The 23,226-nt window shown below is 66.9% G+C and overlaps 2 protein-coding genes across 2 annotated transcripts; one reads left to right on the forward strand and one right to left on the reverse strand.

The window, feature by feature from the left end:
- Window positions 1-550: 550 nt before the first annotated feature.
- On the reverse strand, window positions 551-4,712 carry ZBTB12 (zinc finger and BTB domain containing 12). The gene is made up of 2 exons (XM_075918262.2): window positions 4,523-4,712; window positions 551-3,083 (listed from the first exon to the last, which is right to left on the reverse strand). Exon 2 carries the CDS (start codon window positions 3,061-3,063, stop codon window positions 1,762-1,764), a length of 1,302 nt encoding a protein of 433 aa, XP_075774377.2. The 5' UTR covers window positions 3,064-3,083; window positions 4,523-4,712; the 3' UTR covers window positions 551-1,761.
- A 692-nt stretch (window positions 4,713-5,404) lies between these two features.
- On the forward strand, window positions 5,405-22,281 carry C2 (complement C2). The gene is made up of 18 exons (XM_075918260.2): window positions 5,405-5,562; window positions 5,814-6,047; window positions 6,845-7,030; window positions 7,157-7,330; window positions 7,451-7,573; window positions 7,762-7,898; window positions 8,582-8,723; window positions 9,342-9,473; window positions 9,590-9,679; window positions 10,485-10,625; window positions 10,798-10,889; window positions 11,010-11,121; window positions 12,996-13,143; window positions 18,165-18,241; window positions 18,491-18,582; window positions 19,865-20,003; window positions 20,087-20,136; window positions 21,232-22,281. The coding sequence occupies exons 1-18, from the start codon at window positions 5,517-5,519 to the stop codon at window positions 21,409-21,411; spliced, it is 2,295 nt and encodes a 764-aa protein (XP_075774375.2). The 5' UTR covers window positions 5,405-5,516; the 3' UTR covers window positions 21,412-22,281.
- Window positions 22,282-23,226: the final 945 nt, after the last annotated feature.

Raw genomic sequence — 23,226 nt, forward strand, 5'->3', positions numbered from 1 at the left:
AGAGGGTGGGAGCTGCCTGCAAGTGGGGACCAGGGCTGGGGGTGGGAGTCACTCTCGGCCGGTGGAGGGGGCAGGGCGCTGGCTCCGGGGCCCCCTCGCCCCAGGATGGATGGTGCCGGCTGCTCCTGCTGCCTGTAACAAGTCTGGGCTACGCTGTGTCCCTGGGACCCAATAACCCTCCCGTTTACCTCTGGCTGTGCTGGGGGGGGGGCAGTGGAGCCCCCCACACACACTCCAGGGCAGCAGGGTACCCCAGTGGCTGCAGGTATTTCCCGTCTGGTGGAGCAGCCTGGAGGCAGCTCTTGGTCTGCATGGCCCCAGCACTGTCACCCCCTTGGCTGGCCCCGAGCCCGGCTCTCACCTTCCTCCAGAACCTTACTGGGGGGCACCCCCGAGCCAGCTCTTTGGCCCCAAGCCCCCCCCCGTCCCAGTGAGAACCCTGAAGTCCGGGCCCAGCCCCCTCGCATCCCCGCCCCACAGAACACAGCTTGGACACTTCTTTTCTTTTCTTTCTTTTTATTAAAAAAAAGTTTTAAACAATCTAAAAACTGGTCATAAGGCCCCCCCCGGAAGGAATCACCCTACGCTCCACCAGCCGGCCCCCACTCTAGGGGGCACCCATCACCCCCCAGGCGACAGCCTCCTGCCCCATTTCCCACCCAGCCAGCCCCCCTCTACTTGCTAGTGGCTACATCTGCCCTTGGCTACGTGGAGGTTGCTAATCACCCCATTACATACTCCAACGCCTACGCCCACTACAGCCCCCCCCAAACTCCGACCCACACCTGGGCTGCCCAGCCCCTCTGCACACCCCGGGCAAAACCGGGGACATCACGATTCCATTTCCGGTCTTTGGTCACTGGGATCCCTCCCCTCCCCTCGCCAGGAACCCCTGCTCTAACCATTAGGCCCTATTGTGCATCCCTCCAGCCAGGGAAAGAACCCAGGGCTGTGTCTAGACTACATACCTGTCGTCAGAGGCATGTAGATTAGACACATAGGCAAAGGCAAATGAAGCCGCGATTTAAATGATCGCGGCTTCATTTACATTTATATGGCTGATCAGCTGTTTGTCCGCTCAGCGCGCTAGTCTGGATGCTCCCCTGCCGGCATCAAAGCCCTTTGTCGGCAGCCCCTCTCACAGCCAGGAAACAACGCAGGGGCAGGGTGCCCTGTGAGCGGGGCCCAGGCGGCCACCCACAAGAGCCTGGCAGAGCACCCCCAGCTGGTGGTGCACAGGTACACATGCCTTGGTGCACAGAGCAAAAGTTATTTCACACATGGACAGAAGAGGTCAGAGGGAACGTTGCCCAGGCATCCTGGCATCCTGGCCCCCAGCCCCCCCCCCCACTCTAACCACTAGCCCCCACTCCCCTCCCAGAGGGAACCCAGGAGTCCTGGCTTCCAGCCCCTTCTCTAACCACTAGCCCTCACTCCCCTTGCAGAGCCCGGAGGGAACCCCGGTGTCCCGGCTCCCAGCCCCCTTCTCTAACCACTAGCCCTCACTCCCATCCCAGAGGCCAGGGGGAATCCAGGCCTCCTGGCTCCCAGCCCCTGCTCTAAGCACTAGCCCCCGCTCCCTTCCCTGAGGGCACCCAGGAGACCTAGTTCCCAGCCCCCCTGCTCTAACCAATAGACCCCACTCCCTCCCAGAGGGCACCCGGGAGACCTAGCTCCCAGCCCCCTGCTCTAACCACTAGCCCCCGCTCCCTTCCCCGAGGGCCCCCAGGTGTCCGCTGCTCCCCGCCCCCCGGCGGCGGCCTAGGGCAGCAGGACGTTGATCTCGGAGACGCTGGCCTCCAGCACGTTCTCGGCGGTGGTCTTGCCGTGCTGCTCCTTGAGGTGGCGGCGGATGGCGGGCTTGTGGGCGAAGCGCACGTCGCAGTAGGAGCAGCGGTAGGGGCGCTGCCCGCTGTGCAGGTTCATGTGGTCGTGCAGGGTGGACTTCTGGGTGAAGCTCTTGCCGCAGACGGCGCAGGAGTGGGACTTCACGCCCCGGTGCACGTTCATGTGCCGGTTGAGGTTGCTGCTGTGGTTGAACTGCTTGCCGCAGCGGGGGCACATGAAGATGAAGTGCTGGGCCCGCATGTGGAACACCAGCTTCTCCACCCCCTGGAAGGCCTCCTGGCACTTGGCGCAGCGCACCGGGCGCAGCGGCGGGGGGCCCGGCGCCCGCCCCCCCTCCTCCCCGTACCCGCCGCCCGGGAAGAGCAGCAAGCCCTCGCTCTCCGCGTCCTCCGCCAGGCTGTAGCAGGCCTTCACCACGCCCTGTGGGGCCGGCTCCGGCGCCACCGCCTCCGGCACCGGCCCCTCCGCCACCGTGGAGTTCACCTGGGCCTCCTCCGGCTCCGGCGCCTTGGCCCAGCTGGGCGGCGGGCTCCCCTCCTTGGCCCAGCCCCCCCCCTGCTGCTGCTGCTGCTTCTTCTGCCGCTGGGCCACCTCCAGCGCCGACTCCACCTTGACGATGCAGATGTCGGAGACGGCGTCCTCGTCCCCGTAGGCCTCCTCCTCCTCCTCCTCCTCGTCCTTCAGCTCCAGCTCCTCCAGCTCCAGCTTGAGGGGCCGGGGTGGGAGGCGCTTGCGGGCCCACTCCGGCGCCCGGGCCAGCAGCGGCGGGGGGCGGCGGGGCGGGGCAGAGCCCCCCTTGGCCGGGGTGTCCTCCTTGAGGCCGATCTGGGGCTCGATGAACTGGGAGAGGGCGTTGCGGCACTTCTCCACCACGTGCTCCATCTGCAGGTAGCTGGCGGCCGTCAGGTAGTTGACGATGTCGCGGACGGCGAACTCCAGGGCGCCGGTGTAGCAGGAGAGCAGCAGGTCGGCCACGATGCGGGCGCTGTGCATGAGGGAGACCTGCAGCTCGGAGGAGGGGTTCAGCAGGAACTGGTCGCGCAGGAAGGGGGAGCAGGCCGCCAGGATCACCTTGTGGCCCCGGAACTTGAGGCTCTCGGCCACGATGGTGACGTCGCAGAAGCGCTCCTCCGAGCGCAGCTGGTTCATGTTGCGCAGCGTGGCCGCCTCGTGGCCCGGCAGCTGGAAGCGCAGCAGCTCCACGCCCGACGCCATGGCGGGGGGCGAGGGGGGGGCTGCGGGCAGGCAGAGACAGCAAGGTGAGCTGAGACCGGAGGCTCCCCCCTTCGCCTGCGCACCCCGCCCCAGCCCAGCAGGGTCCGGCGCGCCCTCCCTGCGGGCCCTGCGCCTGTGCGCCCCGACTGCCTCCTGTACCCCTCCCCTGCACCCCCAAGGCACCCAACCCCCACTACTTCCCGCCCCATTGCACCAATCCCCTCCCCCTTTTAGCCTTCCCATTGCACCCCGTCCCCTCCCACATTGCACCCCATCCCTCCCCTCCCCTCATTGCACCCCTCCCCACTGCACTCCCTCCCCTCTCCACTGCACCCCTCCCCCATTGCACCCCTCCCCCATTGCAATCCATCCCCTCCCCCTTTGCACCCTATCCCCTCCCCCTTTGCACCCCTCCCCCATAGCAACCCATCCCCTCCCCCTTTGCACCCCATCTCTTCCCTCATTGCACCCCTCCCCCATAGCAACCCATCCCCTCCCCCTTTGCACCCCATCTCTCCCCTCATTGCACCCCTCCCCCATAGCAACCCATCCCCTCCCCCTTTGCACCCCTCCCCCTCATTGCACCCCTCCCCCATAGCAACCCATCCCCTCCCCCTTTGCACCCCATCCCTCCCCTCATTGCACCCCTCCCCCATAGCACCTCACCCCCTTTCCCTCATTGCACCCCTCCCCCATAGCAACCCATCCCCTCCCCCTTTGCACCCCATCCCTCCCCTCATTGCACCCCTCCCCCATAGCACCCCACCCCACCCCCTTTCCCTCATTGCACCCCTCCCCCATAGCAACCCATCCCCTCCCCCTTTGCACCCCATCCCTCCCCTCATTGCACCCCTCCCCCATAGCAATCCATCCCCTCCCCTTTGCACCCCTCCCCCCTCACCCCACCCCTCCCCCATTGCACTCCTTCCCCTCCCCCTTGCACCCCTCCCCCCCTCATTGCACCCCTCCCCCATAGCAATCCATCCCCTCCCACATTGCACCCCTCCCCCACTGCACCCCATCCCCTCCCCTCATTGCACCCCTCCCTTCTTTGCACCCCTCTCCCATAGCAACCCATCCCCTCCCCCTTTGCACCCCATCCCCCCCTCATTGCACCCCTCCCCCATAGCAACCCATCCCCTCCCCCTTTGCACCCCTCCCCCATAGCAATCCATCCCCTCCCCCTTTGCACCCCATCCCCTCCCCTCATTGCACCCCTCCCCCATAGCAACCCATCCCCTCCCCCTTTGCACCCCTCCCCCATAGCAATCCATCCCCTCCCCCTTTGCACCCCATCTCTCCCCTCATTGCACCCCTCCCCCATAGCAACCCATCCCCTCCCCCTTTGCACCCCTCCCCCATAGCAACCCATCCCCTCCCCCTTTGCACCCCATCTCTCCCCTCATTGCACCCCTCCCCCATAGCAATCCATCCCCTCCCCTCATTGCACCCCCCGCACCTGGAGCGCCCGGTCCCGCCCCTCGCGCCGCTTCGGGGCTTTCGCTGTTGTGCGACCCCGGAGCCAACCCCGGGGCGAGGGGATTAAAGGGGCGGGGCCGGCGCGCGGGTTTTTTGTCCGCCGAAGGGAAAGTCACCGGCGCGGGGAGGGGGGAGGACAATGGGAGGCGGGACCTGGCCGCCCCGGTGCATTGTGGGATATGGGAGGCGGGACTGGCCGCCCCGCTGCATTCTGGGACACTGGGAGGGTGCGCGGGGGGGGGGGGGTTGGCAGCCCCGGTGCATTGTGGGAGGGGGTACATGGGGGAACTGGCTGCCCCGGTGCATTGTGGGAGGGGGTGCGGGGGGGGGTGGAGTGGGAGCCGCGGTGCATTGTGGGATGGGGTACAGTGGGGGGGACCCAGCGCGGTGCATTGTGGGAGTTCTGGGGGCTCCCTGGGGGATTTTGGGGGGCCCTTAAGGCCCCTTCCCTCTCTCGCGCCTTCCCCTTTAAGGGCCGTGATGTCATCACGCGGCGCCGGCGCCCAAAAGGCGGGGCAGGAGCTTTTTTTTTTTTTTTAAACAGCCCTTTAAGTAACCATGGAAACCGCCTTCCCACAGCCCCTCCCCCACAACGCGTGCTGAGGGGGCGGGGCCAGGACGCCTGCGTTCTCTGTGGGCGGGGCCAGGGCGCGTGGGTTGGCAGGGGGCGGGGCCAGGACGCCTGCGTTCTCTGTGGGCGGGGCCAGGACGCGTGGGTTGGCAGGGGGCGGGGCCAGGACGCCTGGGTTCTCTGGGGGCGGGGCCAGGACGCGTGGGTTAGCAGGGGGCGGGGCCAGAACGACTGGGTTCTCTGGGGGCGGTGCCAGGACGCGTGGGTTGGCAGGGTGCGGGGCCAGGACGCGTGGGTTGGCAGGGGGCGGGGCAAGGGGCGGAGCCAGGATGCCTGGTTCTCTCCCTGTGTGGGGGGGGCCCATAACGCAGTGACTGCCTTGGGAGCAGGACCCCCCCTCGCCATGGGCCCCCCCCTGTGCACCCTCCTGCTGCTCGCCCTGCACCCAGGTAGGGCCCGGGCTTGGGGGGGCTCAACCCAGGGCCCCCCATGTCCTGCCCCCCTTCCTGCCCCCCACTACTCCCCCTTTCCTGCCCCCCCTTCCTGCCCCCCACTACTCCCCCTTTCCTGCCCCCCCTTTCCTGCCCCCCTTTCCTTTTTTCGTTCGTTTTCTCAGTCTCCTTCCCCCCTTGGCTGCCGCTGCCCCTTGCCGGGGGGGGGGGGGGTGTGTCTCATTCCTGCTCTTTCCCTCCCCCCGCAGGTGCCTGGGGGCAGCCCCCTGGGGATGCAGCCCCCGCCTGCAGCCAGGACGTGGCTATCCGGCACGGCACCTTCACGCTGTCCGACGGGTACCGCCCGGGCAGCCTCCTCACCTACTCCTGCCCCCCAGGCTTCTACCCCTACCCCGTGGGCAGCCGCCGCTGCCAGGACGACGGGCGCTGGACCCGGCTCCACGCGCCCGGCGGCTCCTTCCGCGGCCAGCCGCGCTGCCGAGGTACGGGCGCCGGACACCTGGCTCCTCCGGTGGGGGAGCGGGCAGGGAGCCAGGAGGCCTGGGATCTCTCCCGGCTCTGGGATGGGAGCGAGGGCTAGTGGTTAGAGTGGAGACAGAGCTGGCTGCCAGGACGTCTGGGTTCTCCCGGCTCTGGGAGGGGAGCGGGGCCTGGTGGTTAGAGCAGGGTTCCTGGGAGCCAGGACTCCTGGGTTCTCCCGGCTCTGGGGGGGAGTGGGAGCGAGTGGTTAGAGCAGGGTTCCTGGGAGCCGGGACACCTGGGTTCTCCCGGCTCTGGGGGGGAGTGGGAGCGAGTGGTTAGAGCAGGGTTCCTGGGAGCCGGGACACCTGGGTTTTCCCGGCTCTGGGGGGGGAGTGGGAGGGAGTGGTTAGAGCAGGGTTCCTGGGAGCCAGGACTCCTGGGTTCTCCCTGCTCTGGGAGGGAGTGGGGGCGAGTGGTTAGAGCGGGGTTCCTGGGAGCCAGCACTCCTGGGTTCTCCCGGCTCTGGGAGGGAGTGGGGGCGAGTGGTTAGAGCAGGGTTCCTGGGAGCCAGGACTCCTGGGTTCTCCCGGCTCTGGGAGGGAGTGGGAGCGAGTGGTTAGAGCAGGGTTCCTGGGAGCCAGGACTCCTGGGTTCTCCCGGCTCTGGGGGGGAGTGGGAGCGAGTGGTTAGAGCGGGGTTCCTGGGAGCCGGGACTCCTGGGTTCTCCCTGCTCTGGGAGGGAGTGGGAGCGAGTGGTTAGAGCAGGGTTCCTGGGAGCCGGGGCACCTGGGTTTTCCCGGCTCTGCTCTGGTTTCAGAGATCCGCTGCCCGGCCCAGCTGGCGTTTGAGAACGGCGCGTTCCAGCCGCGCCAGGCCGCCTACCCCGTGGGCAGCAACCTGACCTTCGAGTGCCTGGACGGGTACGTGCTGCGCGGGCCGGCCCAGCGCGTCTGCCTGGCGACCGGGCACTGGGACGGGGGCACCCCTGCTTGTGACGACGGAGGTGAGCCTCCTCCTCCCCCCGTGTGCCCGAGAGCCTCTGGGGGGGTTGGGGTGCAAGTGGGTTTCAGGGGCCGGAGGGGGAAAGATTGGGGGGGACATTCTCATCTCTCTCTCCCCTGCCCCCCAGCTGAGCACTGCCCCAACCCCGGGGTGCCGGCGGGGGCGGTGAAAAGTGGCAGCCGGTACCGGCTGGGCGATCGAGTCGCCTACCGCTGCCAGCCGGAGCTGACTCTCGTGGGCTCTTCCGAGCGCGTCTGCACCGAGGCGGGGGAGTGGTCGGGGGCCGAGCCTAGCTGCAGAGGTGAGTCCAGCCCCGACCCCTTCCCACCCCCCCACTTCTCTCCTTGTCCCTCCGTCTCCCTGGATCTCCCCCCACCTCCCGCAGTGGCTAACGGGGCCCCACTTCCTCCGGTCTGCACAGCCCCTTTCTCCTACGACCGGGTTGAGGACGTCGGTGCTGAGTTCGGAGCCTCCTTCTCCAACGTCTTGGGCTTGGCGGCCTCCTCAGCTTCTTCTGGCCACAACGGCTCCATCATAAAGACGCGTGAGTCTGACTTGGGAGGGGGGAAGGCTGGGGGGGAGCCAAGGGGAGAGGGTGGCTCATGGGGTGGCAAGAGGCGGTGGGGAGAGAAGGGAGTTGGGGGTTGGTACCATGGGGTGTTGGGGAGGTGGGGTGGATTTCAGAGCGGATCTCTCTCTCCAGAGCGGTGTCGATAACCCTTCCCTCCCTAGCTGAGGGCCTGGGCCGTAGGCTCATTCTTAGCGATGACAGCTTTCTCCACGTCTACCTGCTGGTGGACTCCTCGAAGAGCGTCGACAGACAGAGCTTCCAGATCTTCAAGGAATGGGTGCAGAACATCGTGAACCGGGTGAGTCCAGACGGGAGCGGCAGCTCCACGCTTAGGAATGATAGCCTTGGTTCTAGACACCTCACCACTAGCTGGGGCAGTGGCAAGTTCTAGGTGTTTCTACAATGGGCACCATGGCCACTGCATGTTCTAGGTGTCTCAGTAATGGGCACCGTGGCCACACAAGTTCGTGGCGCTCATATGTCAGCAGAAGGTTCTTCGCTGCCAGACTTGGCCGATACAAGTTCTCTGCCTGTGCGTTCCGGTTCTAGGTGCCTCAATGGCAGCAATGAGCACAACACATTCTAGGTGCTACATACCCGAGGCCAGTCATGAATGCTATGCATTCTAGGTGTCCTCTAAGTGTCTCAGTGGCAGGCATGGCCAATGCAAATTGTGGCTTCCCACCCACCAGATCGAGGTATTTGAGAGCCACCAAGGAGTGCAGAGAGTTCTAGGTGTCTCTACGCCTGTTCTAGAAGTCTCATTGCCTGTACAGCAGCTGGAAGTCCTAGGTGCCCATATGCTGGTTCTACATACAAGGGCAGCTGGGGACACTGCAAATTCTAGATGCTGCCTTCTCTGCTCTAGGTTCCTCGGTACTGGCCTTGTCTAGGCGTCTCTGTGTTGAGGTAGGGGCTCATTGCCCAAGTTGACTTTCCTGTTCCTTCTCCTGCCCTTTCCCTGCCTCTCCCCTGCTCCAGATCGGTAGCTTCGCAGTCCGCTCCCAGTTCTCTGTGATTTCCTATGCCAGCACGCCCAAAAGGATTGTGGCCATCTATGACCCTGAAGCGGAGGACGCGGATGCAGTTATTGAAAAGACCGAGAGGGAGATGCTTTTCCAAGGTCCGCGTGGGGGGGGGGCACTAGGTCTTTCTACACCGCCTATGACCTTGGGACCTGCTGGGGTTCCAGGTGCCTCCATGCCTCTCTCCAGCTTGGGAGATGGACATTGGGGGTGGGTTTCACCGCGCCAAGAATAAACCATCGTCAGGGCTCTGGAAAAGGCTCAATGGTAACATGCTGCCTCTGGAGTATCGCCCCCACCCCCACGTGGCTCTGGCGTGGCTCTTAGAATGTGAGCGAGGGATTGGTCAGTGGCTAGAAGTCGGTGGTGACCTACAGACCTACTCGTGTTCAATCTAGTGCCTGGGGAGGAAGAATTTCCCCAAGCTAAAGAAAACGTCAAGGGGCATTGGGAGAAAAGTTCAGTTCTAGGTGCGTCAATCTCGGACCCTTAATCTCACTCGAATTTTAGTCACCTCCCGGCAATCCTGGGGCTGTTACTCTCTGATGTCTTGGCACCACTTGGAGGCCCCTCAACCCAAGCCGCGTGGATTGGTGCTAGATGCCCAGGTAGTAGAGGTTCTAGGTGATTCTGCTCGGTGCTGACCCATTGCCCAGTGCAGGTTCCAGGCGCTCGAGTAGCCCCCGGCTTCTAAGGCTGCCTGAATCCTCTTGCAGGACATGGGAATGGGACAGGGACCAACATAGGCGCTGCCCTACAGGAGGTCTACAACATGATCCTGTTCCAGGAGAAGGAGAACCCAGACACGTGGAAGAAAGTCCGGCACGCCATCATTGTGCTGACAGACGGTGAGGCACGCCGGATCCGGGCTGCGGGGGGCTGGGAAAGGTTTTTCTGCCCCCCCCCCCCATGTGGCCCTGCTTCCCCTGCCTCACTCTCACCCACCGGCGGGTTGTTGTTTAAGGCCAGAACAACATGGGACCCCCCCCCAAGCATCTGGTGGCCAAAATAGAAGACGTTCTGGAGATCAAGCCAGACAGGAACGATTACCTGGGTGAGTCAACACGCTTGGGGCCTCCAGGCACATGATATGTCTCTTGCAGGTGCCTTACGACCAGTTCTAGATGTGTTCCCGTACTCCCCGCGCCAGGTTTATCGGTTCCAGGCTCTTGTACTCTCGGTTCTAGGTGCCCCAACAGGGTTCCCAGGGACTCCAGGCCCAAGGCTGCCAGCCCAGCACACTATGGCACTCGAGCACACTGTTCGGGCCTGGATAATTTAATGCCCCTCTGTGACCATGCCAGCACCTTGTTCTTTACCAGTGTGGTTCTAGGTGTGTCTACATCCCAGCTGTTTGCCCTCCGTGTGGGCTGCTGCTCGTTCTTGGTGCTCCAGTGCCCCTCCTAACCTAGGACACCTCCACTCAGTAGCACCGCATGGGTCTAGGCACGCCAACACACTCCTTCTCCTGAGCCCCGACTGGCTAGGAAGGGAACTTGCTTCCCCCAGAAAAGTGTGGCTGTAGATAAGAAATTATTTTCTTCCGATGGTTCCGAGGTGCCTCATTGTGGGCTCCAGACGCATTATTGTGGGTTCTAGGAGCCTCATTGTGGGCTCCAGGCATCTTGTTGCGGGTCGAGGTGCCTCATTGTGGACTCCAGGCGGCCCATTGTGAGTTCTAGGTGCCTCATCATGGGCTCCCTGTGGTGGGTTCCAGGTGCCTCAATGCCATTTCTAAGCCCTGCTGGATTCCAAACTGCCCTAATACCTGGTTCTGGCCATGCTACGTGGTCTAGAGTCTCCACCACCAGGGACAGCATGGCGCAGCGCCCTGACCCCCGTCTCGCCCTGCCCCCTAGATATCTACGCCTTCGGGGTCGGGACGCTGAACGTGGACTGGGACGGTCTGAACGCCATCGCGTCCAAGAAGGAAGGGGAGCGTCATGCCTTCAAGCTGGACTCCAGCCAGGACCTCAAGGCTGCCTTTGACGACATCCTGGGTCAGCAGGGGCCCCTCCACGGGGAGGGCTGGGCTCTTGGGTCTCTCCCGGAGGGGAACCGAGCTGGGGAACGCTCTGCTGGTGCGCAGGGGCCATGGGTGCCCCAGGATAGACCGCACAGGGGTAGGTGCCCATGGGGGTGGCCTGAAGATTAACCCTCCCCCCTCCCCAGACCTCAGGAACATCGGCGACACATGCGGGCTGGGAAACAACTCGCTGAGCGCCACGGCCCAGCAGCGCGCCCCCTGGCACGTGGTCATCAAGGTGGGTCTGTCCGTGGAGCTGGGCCCGCCCCCTCCTCCCCTGGGGCCCGGGAGCACGGCCGGGCCCCCCCTGCAGAGAGGGGGGGTTCTCCCCTACACTGGCCCCTCTGCCTTTCCGCAGGCAATGAAGGTGGATTCCTGCCGGGGGTCCCTGATTTCCGACAGCTGGGTCCTGACGGCCGCGCACTGCTTCAACAAGTGGCAGGACACGTCCCACTGGAGAGTCCGAGTGGGTAAGGACCCAGGCAGCACCCGGCTCTCGCAGCCTGGCCTGCCTCCCTGCTGTGACCACTAGGCCCACTCCCCTCCCGGAGCCAGGAGAGAACCCAGGCGTCCTGCCTCCCATCCCCCTGCTCTGACCACTAGGCCCACTCCTCTCCCGGAGCCAGGAGAGAACCCAGGCGTCCTGCCTCCCACCCCCTGCTCTGACCACTAGCCCCCACTTCCCTCCCGGAGCCAGGAGAGAACCCAGGCGTCCTGCCTCCCACCCCCTGCTCTGACCACTAGCCCCCACTCCCCTCCCGGTGCCAGGAGAGAACCCAGGCATCCTGCCTCCCACCCCCCTGCTCTGACCACTAGGCCCTACTCCCCTCCCGGTGCCAGGAGAGAACCCAGGCGTCCTGCCTCCCACCCTCTGCTCTGACCACTAGGCCCCACTCCCCTCCCGGTGCCAGGAGAGAACCCAGGCGTCCTGCCTCCCACTCCCTGCTCTGACCACTAGGTCCACTCCCCTCCCGGTGCCAGGAGAGAACCCAGGCGTCCTGCCTCCCACCCCCTGCTCTGACCACTAGCCCCCACTCCCCTCCCGGAGCCAGGAGAGAACCCAGGCGTCCTGCCTCCCACCCCCTGCTCTGACCACTAGCCCCCACTCCCCTCCCGGTGCCAGGAGAGAACCCAGGCATCCTGCCTCCCACCCCCCTGCTCTGACCACTAGGCCCCACTCCCCTCCCGGTGCCAGGAGAGAACCCAGGCGTCCTGCCTCCCACCCCCTGCTCTGACCACTAGGCCCCACTCCCCTCCCGGTGCCAGGAGAGAACCCAGGCGTCCTGCCTCCCACCCCCTGCTCTGACCACTAGGTCCACTCCCCTCCCGGTGCCAGGAGAGAACCCAGGCGTCCTGCCTCCCAACCCCCCTGCTCTGACCACTAGGCCCCACTCCCCTCCCGGTGCCAGGAGAGAACCCAGGCGTCCTGCCTCCCATCCCCCTGCTCTGACCACTAGGCCCCACTCCCCTCCCGGAGTCAGGAGAGAACCCAGGCGTCCTGCCTCCCACCCCCTGCTCTGACCACTAGGCCCACTCCCCTCCCGGAGTCAGGAGAGAACCCAGGCGTCCTGCCTCCCACCCCCCTGCTCTGACCACTAGGCCCACTCCCCTCCCGGAGCCAGGAGAGAACCCAGGCGTCCTGCCTCCCACCCCCCTGCTCTGACCACTAGGCCCCACTCCCCTCCCGGAGCCAGGAGAGAACCCAGGCGTCCTGCCTCCCACCCCCTGCTCTGACCACTAGCCCCCACTCCCCTCCCGGTGCCAGGAGAGAACCCAGGCGTCCTGCCTCCCACCCCCTGCTCTGACCACTAGGCCCACTCCCCTCCCGGTGCCAGGAGAGAACCCAGGCGTCCTGCCTCCCACCCCCTGCTCTGACCACTAGCCCCCACTCCCCTCCCGGTGCCAGGAGAGAACCCAGGCATCCTGCCTCCCACCCCTCATCCCTCCCTTCTCTAACCACTCACCGCACACACCCACTGGCAGTCACGTCTGCTGCGCAGGGCAATTAACAAGGGCCGGTTCCGCCAGCCAGCGTGAGGGGTAGGGACAGCGGGAGCACAGGGCTGGCTCCCTGGCTGTCCACAGCCCCATGCCTCTGCCGTGTCCCCCAGCAGGGAGTTCCGCAGGTTGTCGGCACCTCGCGTGGGTTTGGAGCCGAGGGCCTGTTCATTTCCTTGTTCTGCCCCTGCCCCTTTGCTGGGGGGCCTGGAGCCGCGGGCAGGGCCAAGGGGCGCGGCTGGTGCCAGCTGTTCTCGTTCCTGGCCGAGTCGGGCTTGCCCTCCTGTGGCTCTGGGCTTGCCCCGGGGCTGGGCCAGGCCAGGGCTGAGGCTGTGTCTCGGGGCAGGCCGGGAGGACATCCCCATCCGGCGCTGGCTCCTGCACCCGGCGTACAACGTCTCGGCCAAGGCCGCCGAGGGCATCCCCGAGTTCTACGACTACGACGTGGCCCTGGTGCAGCTGCAGCACGCCGTGCGCTTCTCGGGGCAGGTCAGGTGAGCGCCCCCTGCTGGGAGGAGGGGGCACGGGGCAGGGGGCCTGCCCCTCCGGGGTGCGGCAGCCTCTGTCGACTGGCCCAAATTCTCCGCCCAACACTGGGAGCACCCACCCGTATACTGTCCTGTCCCTCTCCCCTCCGGGAACAGCCCCCAGCCCGCCCCCCCGCCCACCCAGTGTGCGTCTCTCTCCGTCCTGTCCCGCTCCCCTCCGGGAACAGCCCCCAGCCCGCCCCCCCGCACACCCAGTGTGCGTCTCTCCCCGTCCTGTCCCGCTCCCCTCCGGGAACAGCCCCCAGCCCGCCCCCCCGCACACCCAGTGTGCGTCTCTCCCCGTCCTGTCCCTCTCCCCTCCGGGAACAGCCCCCAGCCCGCCCCCCCGCACACCCAGTGTGCGTCTCTCCCCGTCCTGTCCCGCTCCCCTCCGGGAACAGCCCCCAGCCTGCCCCCCCGCACACCCAGTGTGCGTCTCTCCCCGTCCTGTCCCGCTCCCCTCCGGGAACAGCCCCCAGCCCGCCCCCCCGCACACCCAGTGTGCGTCTCTCCCCGTCCTGTCCCTCTCCCCTCCGGGAACAGCCCCCAGCCCGCCCCCCCGCACACCCAGTGTGCGTCTCTCCCCGTCCTGTCCCGCTCCCCTCCGGGAACAGCCCCCAGCCTGCCCCCCCGCACACCCAGTGTGCGTCTCTCCCCGTCCTGTCCCGCTCCCCTCCGGGAACAGCCCCCAGCCCGCCCCCCCTGCACACCCAGTGTGCGTCTCTCTCCGTCCTGTCCCTCTCCCCTCCGGGAACAGCCCCCAGCCCGCCCCCCCCGCACACCCAGTGTGCGTCTCTCCCCGTCCTGTCCCGCTCCTCTCTGGGAACAGCCCCCAGCCTGCCCCCCCGCCCACCCAGTGTGCGTCTCTCTCCGTCCTGTCCCACTCCTCTCCGGGAACAGCCCCCAGCCTGCCCCCCCGCACACCCAGTGTGCGTCTCTCTCCGTCGTGTCCCGCTCCTCTCTGGGAACAGCCCCCAGCCCGCCCCCCCTGCACACCCAGTGTGCGTCTCTCTCCGTCCTGTCCCGCTCCCCTCCGGGAACAGCCCCCAGCCTGCCCCCCCGCACACCCAGTGTGCGTCTCTCCCCGTCCTGTCCCTCTCCCCTCCGGGAACAGCCCCCAGCCCGCCCCCCCGCCCACCCAGTGTGCGTCTCTCTCCGTCCTGTCCCGCTCCCCTCCGGGAACAGCCCCCAGCCCGCCCCCCCGCACACCCAGTGTGCGTCTCTCCCCGTCCTGTCCCGCTCCCCTCCGGGAACAGCCCCCAGCCTGCCCCCCCGCACACCCAGTGTGCGTCTCTCCCCGTCCTGTCCCGCTCCCCTCCGGGAACAGCCCCCAGCCCGCCCCCCCTGCACACCCAGTGTGCGTCTCTCTCCGTCCTGTCCCTCTCCCCTCCGGGAACAGCCCCCAGCCCGCCCCCCCCGCACACCCAGTGTGCGTCTCTCCCCGTCCTGTCCCGCTCCTCTCTGGGAACAGCCCCCAGCCTGCCCCCCCGCCCACCCAGTGTGCGTCTCTCTCCGTCCTGTCCCACTCCTCTCCGGGAACAGCCCCCAGCCTGCCCCCCGCACACCCAGTGTGCGTCTCTCTCCGTCGTGTCCCGCTCCTCTCTGGGAACAGCCCCCAGCCCGCCCCCCCTGCACACCCAGTGTGCGTCTCTCTCCGTCCTGTCCCGCTCCCCTCCGGGAACAGCCCCCAGCCTGCCCCCCCGCACACCCAGTGTGCGTCTCTCCCCGTCCTGTCCCTCTCCCCTCCGGGAACAGCCCCCAGCCCGCCCCCCCGCCCACCCAGTGTGCGTCTCTCCCCGTCCTGTCCCGCTCCTCTCTGGGAACAGCCCCCAGCCTGCCCCCCCTGCACACCCAGTGTGCGTCTCTCCCCGTCCTGTCCCACTCTTCTCTGGGAACAGCCCCCAGCCTGCCCCCTCTGTACACCCAGTGTGCGTCTCTCTCCGTCCTGTCCCTCTCCCCTCCGGGAACAGCCCCCAGCCCGCCCCCCCTGCACACCCAGTGTGCGTCTCTCTCCGTCCTGTCCCTCTCCCCTCCGGGAACAGCCCCCAGCCCACCCCCCCTGCACACCCAGTGTGCGTCTCTCTCCGTCCTGTCCCTCTCCCCTCCGGGAACAGCCCCCAGCCCGCCCCCCCTGCACACCCAGTGTGCGTCTCTCTCCGTCCTGTCCCGCTTCCCTCTGGGAACAGCCCCCAGCCCGCCCCCCCGCACACCCAGTGTGCGTCTCTCTCCGTCCTGTCCCGCTCCTCTCTGGGAACAGCCCCCAGCCCTCCCCCCTGCCCACACAGTGTGTGTCTCTTCCCGGCAGGCAGGCAGACTTGTCATGGCCCCTCCAGGAGGTGCCAGGCTCTGCCCGGTGTCACTGGCACATGCCTGGGTCCCTTTTCAGCCCCAGTGAGTGAAAGTGGATCCTGCCTTCCCCAGTTCAGCTGTTTCTAAGCCCCCCATCAACCCTGGAGCGGAATGACCTAACCAGTCCCCCTGTTACCCGCACACACTTCCCTCTCCCTTCCACACTGCAGGGACACCCGCCTTCCCCCAGCTCCTAGGGCTCCGGGTGCAACCCTGTGAATTCACCCCCCACCCTCACCCACTCCTAGGGCTCCGGGCGCATCTTCCGGTGGGTTTTGCAGGGTCTTTAGCCGCTGGAGGAGCCTCACCCAGTAACATCCTGATCCTCTAGTGCCTGACAATTCCCAGCCAGGCAGAACGCGCACGCCAGGCACACGGCGTCACGCTCCCCATCCGGGTACAGGCCGACTTCCCCTGTGGGCCGGGCGAGATCAGTCTCTGCTCTTACGCTGTCTCTCGCAGTGAATAGTGACAGAAATGGAGCCGTGTTACTCTGGTGTAGCTGAAACAAAAACCAGGACTATGTAGCACGTTAAAGACTAACGAGATCCCCTCGTTAGTAAATGTCTGTGACCTAATGATTATCATTAGAATCCCCCTCTTCTCCCCCATCCCCCTTCTGTTCTGAAATGTGATTTGTCCTTTTCAGATGTGTTCATTTTTGTAATTGTCTCCTTTGGTATCTATGGCTGTGACTACTTTCTTCCACTATTTGATCTGAGGAAGTGGGTCTGGGCCCCGAAAGCTCATCCCCTAAAAACCCTCCTGTTAGTCTTTAAAGTGCCGCATCGTCCTGGTTTTTTTCTTGCAGGTTTGTTCTTCTTCCAGGTCTTCCCCCTTCTTCTTAGTGTTCCTAATCTTCCAGCCTTTTGCTTCTTTCCTTCTGTGACTTGCCATCTTCTTCCTGCTTGGACCCCAGTTTATATAGTGAAACCCGAGTCCTGCTTAGTTAGACCGTAACCAATTATTTTAGTATCATTTTACTAACCAGTCCCGGCCACATTCCCGAACCGATCCGACCCCACCCCCTTCAGTGAGTTACACCTAGCGCGGCGACCGAGCCGGCAGCCCGGAGCGAGATCGCGCAGACACGCAATAGGGAAGGGCCGACAAATGGCCTGGTCGCACGTGCTGGACTAACAACACGGGGAAGGGAGCGTGAGACTAACAGGAGGTCTCAGGAAAGGGGCAGCTGCTGTGGGGACGCATGGAGAGAAGAGGCTAAGTGGGCATCCTAGGGGTGAGGGCCCCTAACTCTAGGGTCTGAGGCATCCTGGCCCTGCCCCCGGTAGCCACATCATGTGTGTGCTGTGCTGTGTTCTGGAAAACCAATAACCCCCCTAGTCTGTTTGTGCTGCTATGGGGCTGCAGGGCCGGGGGCCCCGACTCGCCGTCACAGGGAGAAACGTCAAGCCCCACAGACCGAGGGAAGGGGGGACCAGCCTGGCAGAACGGATTTCACCCCCCAACGCCCGATCAGAAATGCCCCCAACGCCGTTTTCTGCGACCGTCTTTGGAGCTAGACTCCAGCAGGCGCTCGACACGGTCTCGCACGCTCTCACTCACAGACGAGGGAAATACAACTTAGAGGAGGCTGCTGGAAGGCGGGGGCAGGCCTGGCTGGAAAACCGTTCTCCGAGAGTCGTTATTAACGGTTCCCAAGGGGTCCCGCAGGGTCTGCTTTGGGACCGGCTCCGGTCAATATCTTCATCCACGAGTTAGAGATTGGCACAGAGAGGAGGCTTCTTACGTTTGCAGCTGGGAGGGCGGCGAGGGCTTTGGGGGACGGGTCAATTCAGACTGATCTGGACACGCTGGAGAAAGGGGCGGAGGTCCGCGGACGATGTTGAACAAGGACGGATGCGACGTGCTGCACTGAGGAAGGAGGAATCCGTGTCACACGCAGAAGGGGAAGCGACTGTGCAGGGAGGATCCTGCGGAAAGGGATCTAGGCTCAGAGCAGACCTCAAGCTACGTAGGAGCCAACGGCGGGACGCTGCTGCACCAAAAGCCGACGTGACTCTGGGCGGCACCCGCAGCCTGTGGGGAGCAGGACACGAGGGGCCGTTCTCCCGCGCTGCTCAGGCCTCAGCCGGAGGGTCGTCCAGTCCTGGGCCCCGCGTGGCAGGACAGACGTGGAGACGCTGGAGAGGGGCCAGGACTGAGGAAGGGTCTAGGAACATGCGCGAGGGGGGAGGCTGGAGGAACTGGGCTGGGTCAGTTTGGAAGGGAGAAGAGAGGGGCATGAAAGCGGGTTTCAAGTATCTAAAAGGGTGTCACAGGGAGGGAGACAAATTGTCCCCTTGGCCGGAGGACGAGGACGGGACAAGCAGCAATGGGCTCCGACTGCAGCCGGGGCGGCTGAGGCTGGACACGAGGACGTCCCGCCTGCCCAGGTGGTGAAGCTCTGGGGGAGGTTGTGGGGTCCCCGGCACTGGGCTAGGGAGGAGCCGGTGGGACAGGCGCTGGCCGGGCCCGGCTGGTGCTTGGTGCTGCCGTGGGGCAGGGGCCGGGCTGGAGGCGCCTGCCCAAGCTGCGATGGGTGCCGGGGGTCAGGGCGCCCAGAGGGAAGGGGAGGAGGGGACCCCCTGCTACTCAGCCGGTGGCTGCGGCTCCGTCAACCCCCTCTCTGCCCCCAGGCCCATCTGCCTGCCCTGCACCGTGGGGGCCAGCCAAGCGCTGAAGGAGAAGAGGAGAAAGACGTGCCGGGAACACGGTGTGTGGGGCGCCGGGGCACACCAGAGATTCAGGGGGAGGGGCTGGGCCCCAGAGCCCCCAGACCCGGCTCCCAGGGCAGGGGGCCGCCAGCCAGGGGCCGGCACGTCCCACACGCCCGACCCCCCGCCTCCTGGCACGGCTCAGGGCCACGAAGGGGGGGGCGTGTGCCCCCTCACCTCTGACAGCCGCCGCCCCTCGTGTCACCCGGCCCCCCGGAGCCCCCCGCTGACGGGTCTCTGCCCTGCAGAGCGGGAGCTGCTGGGCCGGGAACAGGTCCCTGCCCACTTCATCTCCCTGGGCGGGGACAGCCTCAGCGTCCGCATCAAGGCCAACCAGCTGGTAGGTGGCGGCCGTGCCCCGGGGGGTGCACGTGGGCCGCATGCTTGTCTCCCTCGCACGCTCCTGGCTCAGAGTCTCCCTCGCACGCTCCCTGGCTCATGATCTCCCTCGCACGCTTCCTGGTCCAGGGTCTCCCTCGCACGCTCCCTGGCTCATGATCTCCCTCGCACGCTTCCTGGCCCAGGGTCTCCCTCGCACGCTCCCTGGCTCATGATCTCCCTCGCACGCTTCCTGGCCCAGGGTCTCCCTTGCACTCCCTGGCTCATGATCTCCCTCGCACGCTCCCTGGCTCATGATCTCCCTCGCACGCTTCCTGGCCCAGGGTCTCCCTCGCACGCTCCCTGGCTCATGATCTCCCTCGCACGCTTCCTGGCCCAGGGTCTCCCTCGCACGCTCCCTGGCTCATGATCTCCCTCGCACGCTTCCTGGCCCAGGGTCTTCCTCGCACGCTCCCTGGCTCATGATCTCCCTCGCACGCTTCCTGGCCCAGGGTCTCCCTCGCACGCTCCCTGGCTCATGATCTCCCTCGCACGCTCCCCGGCCCAGGGTCTCCCTTGCACTCCCTGGCTCATGGTCTCCCTCGCACACTGCCCGGCCCAGGGTCTCCCTCGCACGCTGCCCGGCCCAGGGTCGCCCTCGCACGCTCCCCGGCCCAGGGTCGCCCTCGCACGCTCCCCGGCCCAGGGTCTCCCTCGCACGCTCCCCGGCCCAGGGTCTCCCTCGCACGCTGCCCGGCCCAGGGTCTCCCTCGCACGCTGCCCGGCCCAGGGTCTCCCTCGCACGCTCCCCGGCCCAGGGTCTCCCTTGCACTCCCTGGCTCATGGTCTCCCTCGCACGCTGCCCGGCCCAGGGTCTCCCTCGCACGCTGCCCGGCCCAGGGTCGCCCTCGCACGCTGCCCGGCCCAGGGTCGCCCTCGCACGCTCCCCGGCCCAGGGTCTCCCTCGCACGCTCCCCGGCCCAGGGTCTCCCTCGCACGCTGCCCGGCCCAGGGTCGCCCTCGCACGCTGCCCGGCCCAGGGTCTCCCTCGCACGCTCCCCGACACGCCTGCTGCCACTGTTGCCTGCGGGCGCTCGTGGGGGCCGAGCTCAGGGAAGCGGCCGGGGGCCCGGGGCGGCACCGTGCGCCTGGCGTTGGATTTCCCTCCCCGGCCCAGTCCCTGCTGGGACCCGTGTCCGGCTTTTATCCCCCCGCCCGGGCTCTGACCCCCGCCGGGGAGCCCAGTGGCCGTGCAGGGGGACGCCCCGTTCCGGCCCCCGCCCACCCCCGGCTCTCGCCCCCAGCGCCCCTCGTGCATCGCCGGAGCCATCCAGCCTGGCATGATCTACGCCAACGTCTCCAGCGTCTCGCACGTGGTGACCGACCGGTTCCTCTGCTCGGGGCAGATCAGCGGCGGCTCGGAGGAGGCGTCCACCTGCAAAGGTGACCTGGCCCCCCTCCCCCCACCTGCCCCAGAGCTGGGCCGGCCTGGCCCCTGGGGGTCTGAGTTCTGCTTTGCCCCACAGGTGAATCGGGAGGGGCTCTGTTCCTGGAGAAGAAACTGAGAAACTTCCAGGTTGGTAGTCGGGACGCTCTGTGGTGGGGGGTTGCGGGGGGACGAGTTGCGGGAGGGGGAGCTGCAGGGGGCTGCCAGGGAGGAGTTGGGGGGACGAGTTGCAGGGGGCTGCAGGGGAGGAGTTGGGAGGCTGCGGGGAGCGAATTGCAGGGGGGCTTTAGGGGGCGAGATGGGGGGCTGTGGTGGACAAGTTCAGCCGAGTTGCAGGAGGGTGTGGGGGGCCGAGTTGGGGGACTGCAGGGGGCGAGTTGTGGGGGGTCTTTAGGGGATGAGATGGGGGCTGCGGGGGCTGTGGGCAGCATGATGTGGGGGCTGCGGCAGGAGAGTTGGGGGGACGAGTTGCAGGAGGGTGTTGGGGGCCGAGTTGCGGGAGGGTGTGGGGGGCCGAATTGGGGGGCTGCGGGGGACGAGTTGTGGGGGGTCTTTAGGGGATGAGATGGGGACTGCGGGGGGCGAGTTGGGGGGTTTTTAGGGGATGAGATGGGGACTGCGGGGGCTGCGGCAGGCGTGTTGGGGGGCCGAGTTGGGGGGCTGCAGGGGGCGAGTTGGGGGGGGGGGTTTTAGGGGATGAGATGGGGACTGCGGGGGCTGCGGCAGGAGAGTTGGGGGGACGAGTTGCTAGAGGGTGTTGGGGGCCGAATTGGGGGGCTGTGGGGGATGAGTTGTGGGGGGTCTTTAGGGGATGAGATGGGGACTGCGGGGGGCGAGTTGGGGGGGTTTTAGGGGATGAGATGGGGACTGCGGGGGCTGCGGCAGGAGAGTTGGGGGGACAAGTTGCGAGAGGGTGTTGGGGGCCGAATTGGGGGGCTGCGGGGGACGAGTTGTGGGGGTCTTTAGGGGATGAGATGGGGGCTGCGGGGGGCGAGTTGTGGGGGTCTTTAGGGGATGAGATGGGGGCTGCGGGGGACGAGTTGTGGGGGTCTTTAGGGGATGAGATGGGGGCTGCGGGGGGCGAGTTGTGGGGGGTCTTTAGGGGATGAGATGGGGGCTGCGGGGGACGAGTTGTGGGAGGTCTTTAGGGGGCGAGATGGGGGCTGCGGGGGCCGAGCTGCGGGGCCGTCCCGGCGTGGGGTCCCAGCTGTCTCTGCCCCCCAGGTGGGCGTGGTGAGCTGGGGCACCGCCAGCCCGTGCCAGCCGGGGCCGGGGGGCACGGTGCAGAGGAAGCCGCTGCCCAAGCACCACGTCCCCCGCGACTTCTACATCAGCCTCTTCGCGGTGCAGGATTGGCTGCGCCAGGTGCTGGGGGGCGCCGTGGCCTTCGTCCCGCTGCAGTGAGCCCCACGGCGCTCTGGGCCCACGGCAGTGAGAGCCCCGCCCCCACCCCTCTGTGCGCCTGCCCCACAGCGCCCTCCTCTGGGCACCCCGATCCCTGCCCCACAGCCCCCCCTCCAGGCACCCTGATCCCTGCCCCACAACCCCCTCTCCTCTGGGCACCCCAATCCCTGCCCCACAGCACCCTCCTCTCCAGGCACCCCGATCCCTGCCCACAGCGCCCTCCTCTCTGGCACCCCTGATCCCTGCCCCACAGCCCCCCCTCCAGGCACCCTGATCCCTGCCCCACAACCCTCCCTTCCACGCTCCCCGATCCCTGCCCCACAGTGCCCCCTCCAGGCACCCCGATCCCTGCCCCACAACCCCCTCTCCTCTGGGCACCCCGATCCCTGCCCCACAGCGCCCTCCTCTCCGGGCACCCCTGATCCCTGCCCCACAGCCCCCCCGTCCATGCTCCCCGATCTCTGCCCCACAGCCCCCCCTCCAGGCACCCTGATCCCTGCCCCACAACCCCCTCTCCTCTGGGCACCCCTGATCCCTGCCCCACAGCCCCCCCGTCCATGCTCCCCGATCCCTGCCCCACAGCGCCCTCCTCTCTGGCACCCCCGATCCTTGCCCCACAGCGTCCTCTCCTCTGGGCACCCGTGATCACTGCCCCACAGCGTCCTCTCCTCCGGGCACCCTGATCCCTGCCCCACAGCCTGGCTGCCTCGTCCCCTCTGTGCACCCCTGATCCCTGCCCCACAGCCCTGGCAGCCCCATTCCCTCCATGCACCCCTCAATCTCTGCCCCCCATCTTCATTTCCTCTCCGTGCACCCCCTCCCCCATTCTCTACCCCACAGCTCTGCCCCCTAATAACAGAATGTTTGTAATTCAGGGTCTCTGTGTGGTTTGTAACCCTCTCCGCCTGCCCTGCCCAGCGCTGCGAACTTCCCCTGGGCAGTGCCCTCTTATCTCCTTCCCTTCTCCAGGCAGGCCGGCAGGGCGGTGGGTTCCCTGCCAGGCTGGGGGCAGGGTGCGGAGGGGGAGGGCAGTGGGGGGCCGTGACCCCCTTGCACAAACACCGGCCTTGGACTTTACCCACCTGCTGCGTGGCTGGGCCCTGGGCCGGGAGCTGGGGCACCTGGGTCCCCTCCCCGGGGCTGGGGGCAGTGGGGCTGAGTGGTGAGAGCTGGGCACCTGGGTCCCCTCCCCGGGGGGGGGCAGTGGGGCTGAGTGGTGAGAGCTGGGCACCTGGGTCCCCTCCCCGGGGGGGGGCAGTGGGGCTGAGTGGTGAGAGCCGGGCACTTGGGTCCCCTCCCCGGGGGGGGGGGCAGTGGGGCTGAGTGGTGAGAGCGGGGAGCCTGGGTCCCCTCCCCGGGGGGGGCAGTGGGGCTGAGTGGTGAGAGCGGGGAGCCTGGGTCCCCTCCCCGGGGGGGCAGTGGGGCTGAGTGGTGAGAGCCGGGAGCCTGGGTCCCCTCCCCGGGGGGGGGGCAGTGGGGCTGAGTGGTGAGAGCAGGGAGCCTGGGTCCCCTCCCCGGGGGGGGGGCAGTGGGGCTGAGTGGTGAGAGCGGGGAGCCTGGGTCCCCTCCCGGGGGGGGGCAGTGGGGCTGAGTGGTGAGAGCCGGGAGCCTGGGTCCCCTCCCGGGGGGGGGCAGTGGGGCTGAGTGGTGAGAGCAGGGAGCCTGGGTCCCCTCCCCGGGGCTGGGGGCAGTGGGGCTGAGTGGTGAGAGCAGGGAGCCTGGGTCTCCTCCCGGGGGGGGGCAGTGGGGCTGAGTGGTGAGAGCAGGGAGCCTGGGTCTCCTCCCCGGGGGGGGGGGGGGCAGTGGGGCTGAGTG

This window comes from Pelodiscus sinensis, chromosome 19 (assembly GCF_052426305.1).
Source record: "Pelodiscus sinensis isolate ZL-2025 chromosome 19, ASM5242630v1, whole genome shotgun sequence".
Classification (NCBI taxonomy): domain Eukaryota; kingdom Metazoa; phylum Chordata; order Testudines; family Trionychidae; genus Pelodiscus; species Pelodiscus sinensis.

What these genes read in the sequence shown, in the direction of transcription:
- ZBTB12 (XM_075918262.2), bottom strand. Translation starts at nt 3,063, where the DNA reads ATGGCGTCGGGCGTGGAGCTGCTGCGCTTCCAGCTGCCGGGCCACGAG.
- C2 (XM_075918260.2), top strand. Translation starts at nt 5,517, where the DNA reads ATGGGCCCCCCCCTGTGCACCCTCCTGCTGCTCGCCCTGCACCCAG. An exon ending in GAGGGAGATGCTTTTCCAAG is followed by an intron (nt 8,724 to 9,341) that starts GTCCGCGTGGGG and finishes ATCCTCTTGCAG; the next exon opens with GACATGGGAATGGGACAGGG. An exon ending in TGCCTTTGACGACATCCTGG is followed by an intron (nt 10,626 to 10,797) that starts GTCAGCAGGGGC and finishes CCCCCTCCCCAG; the next exon opens with ACCTCAGGAACATCGGCGAC.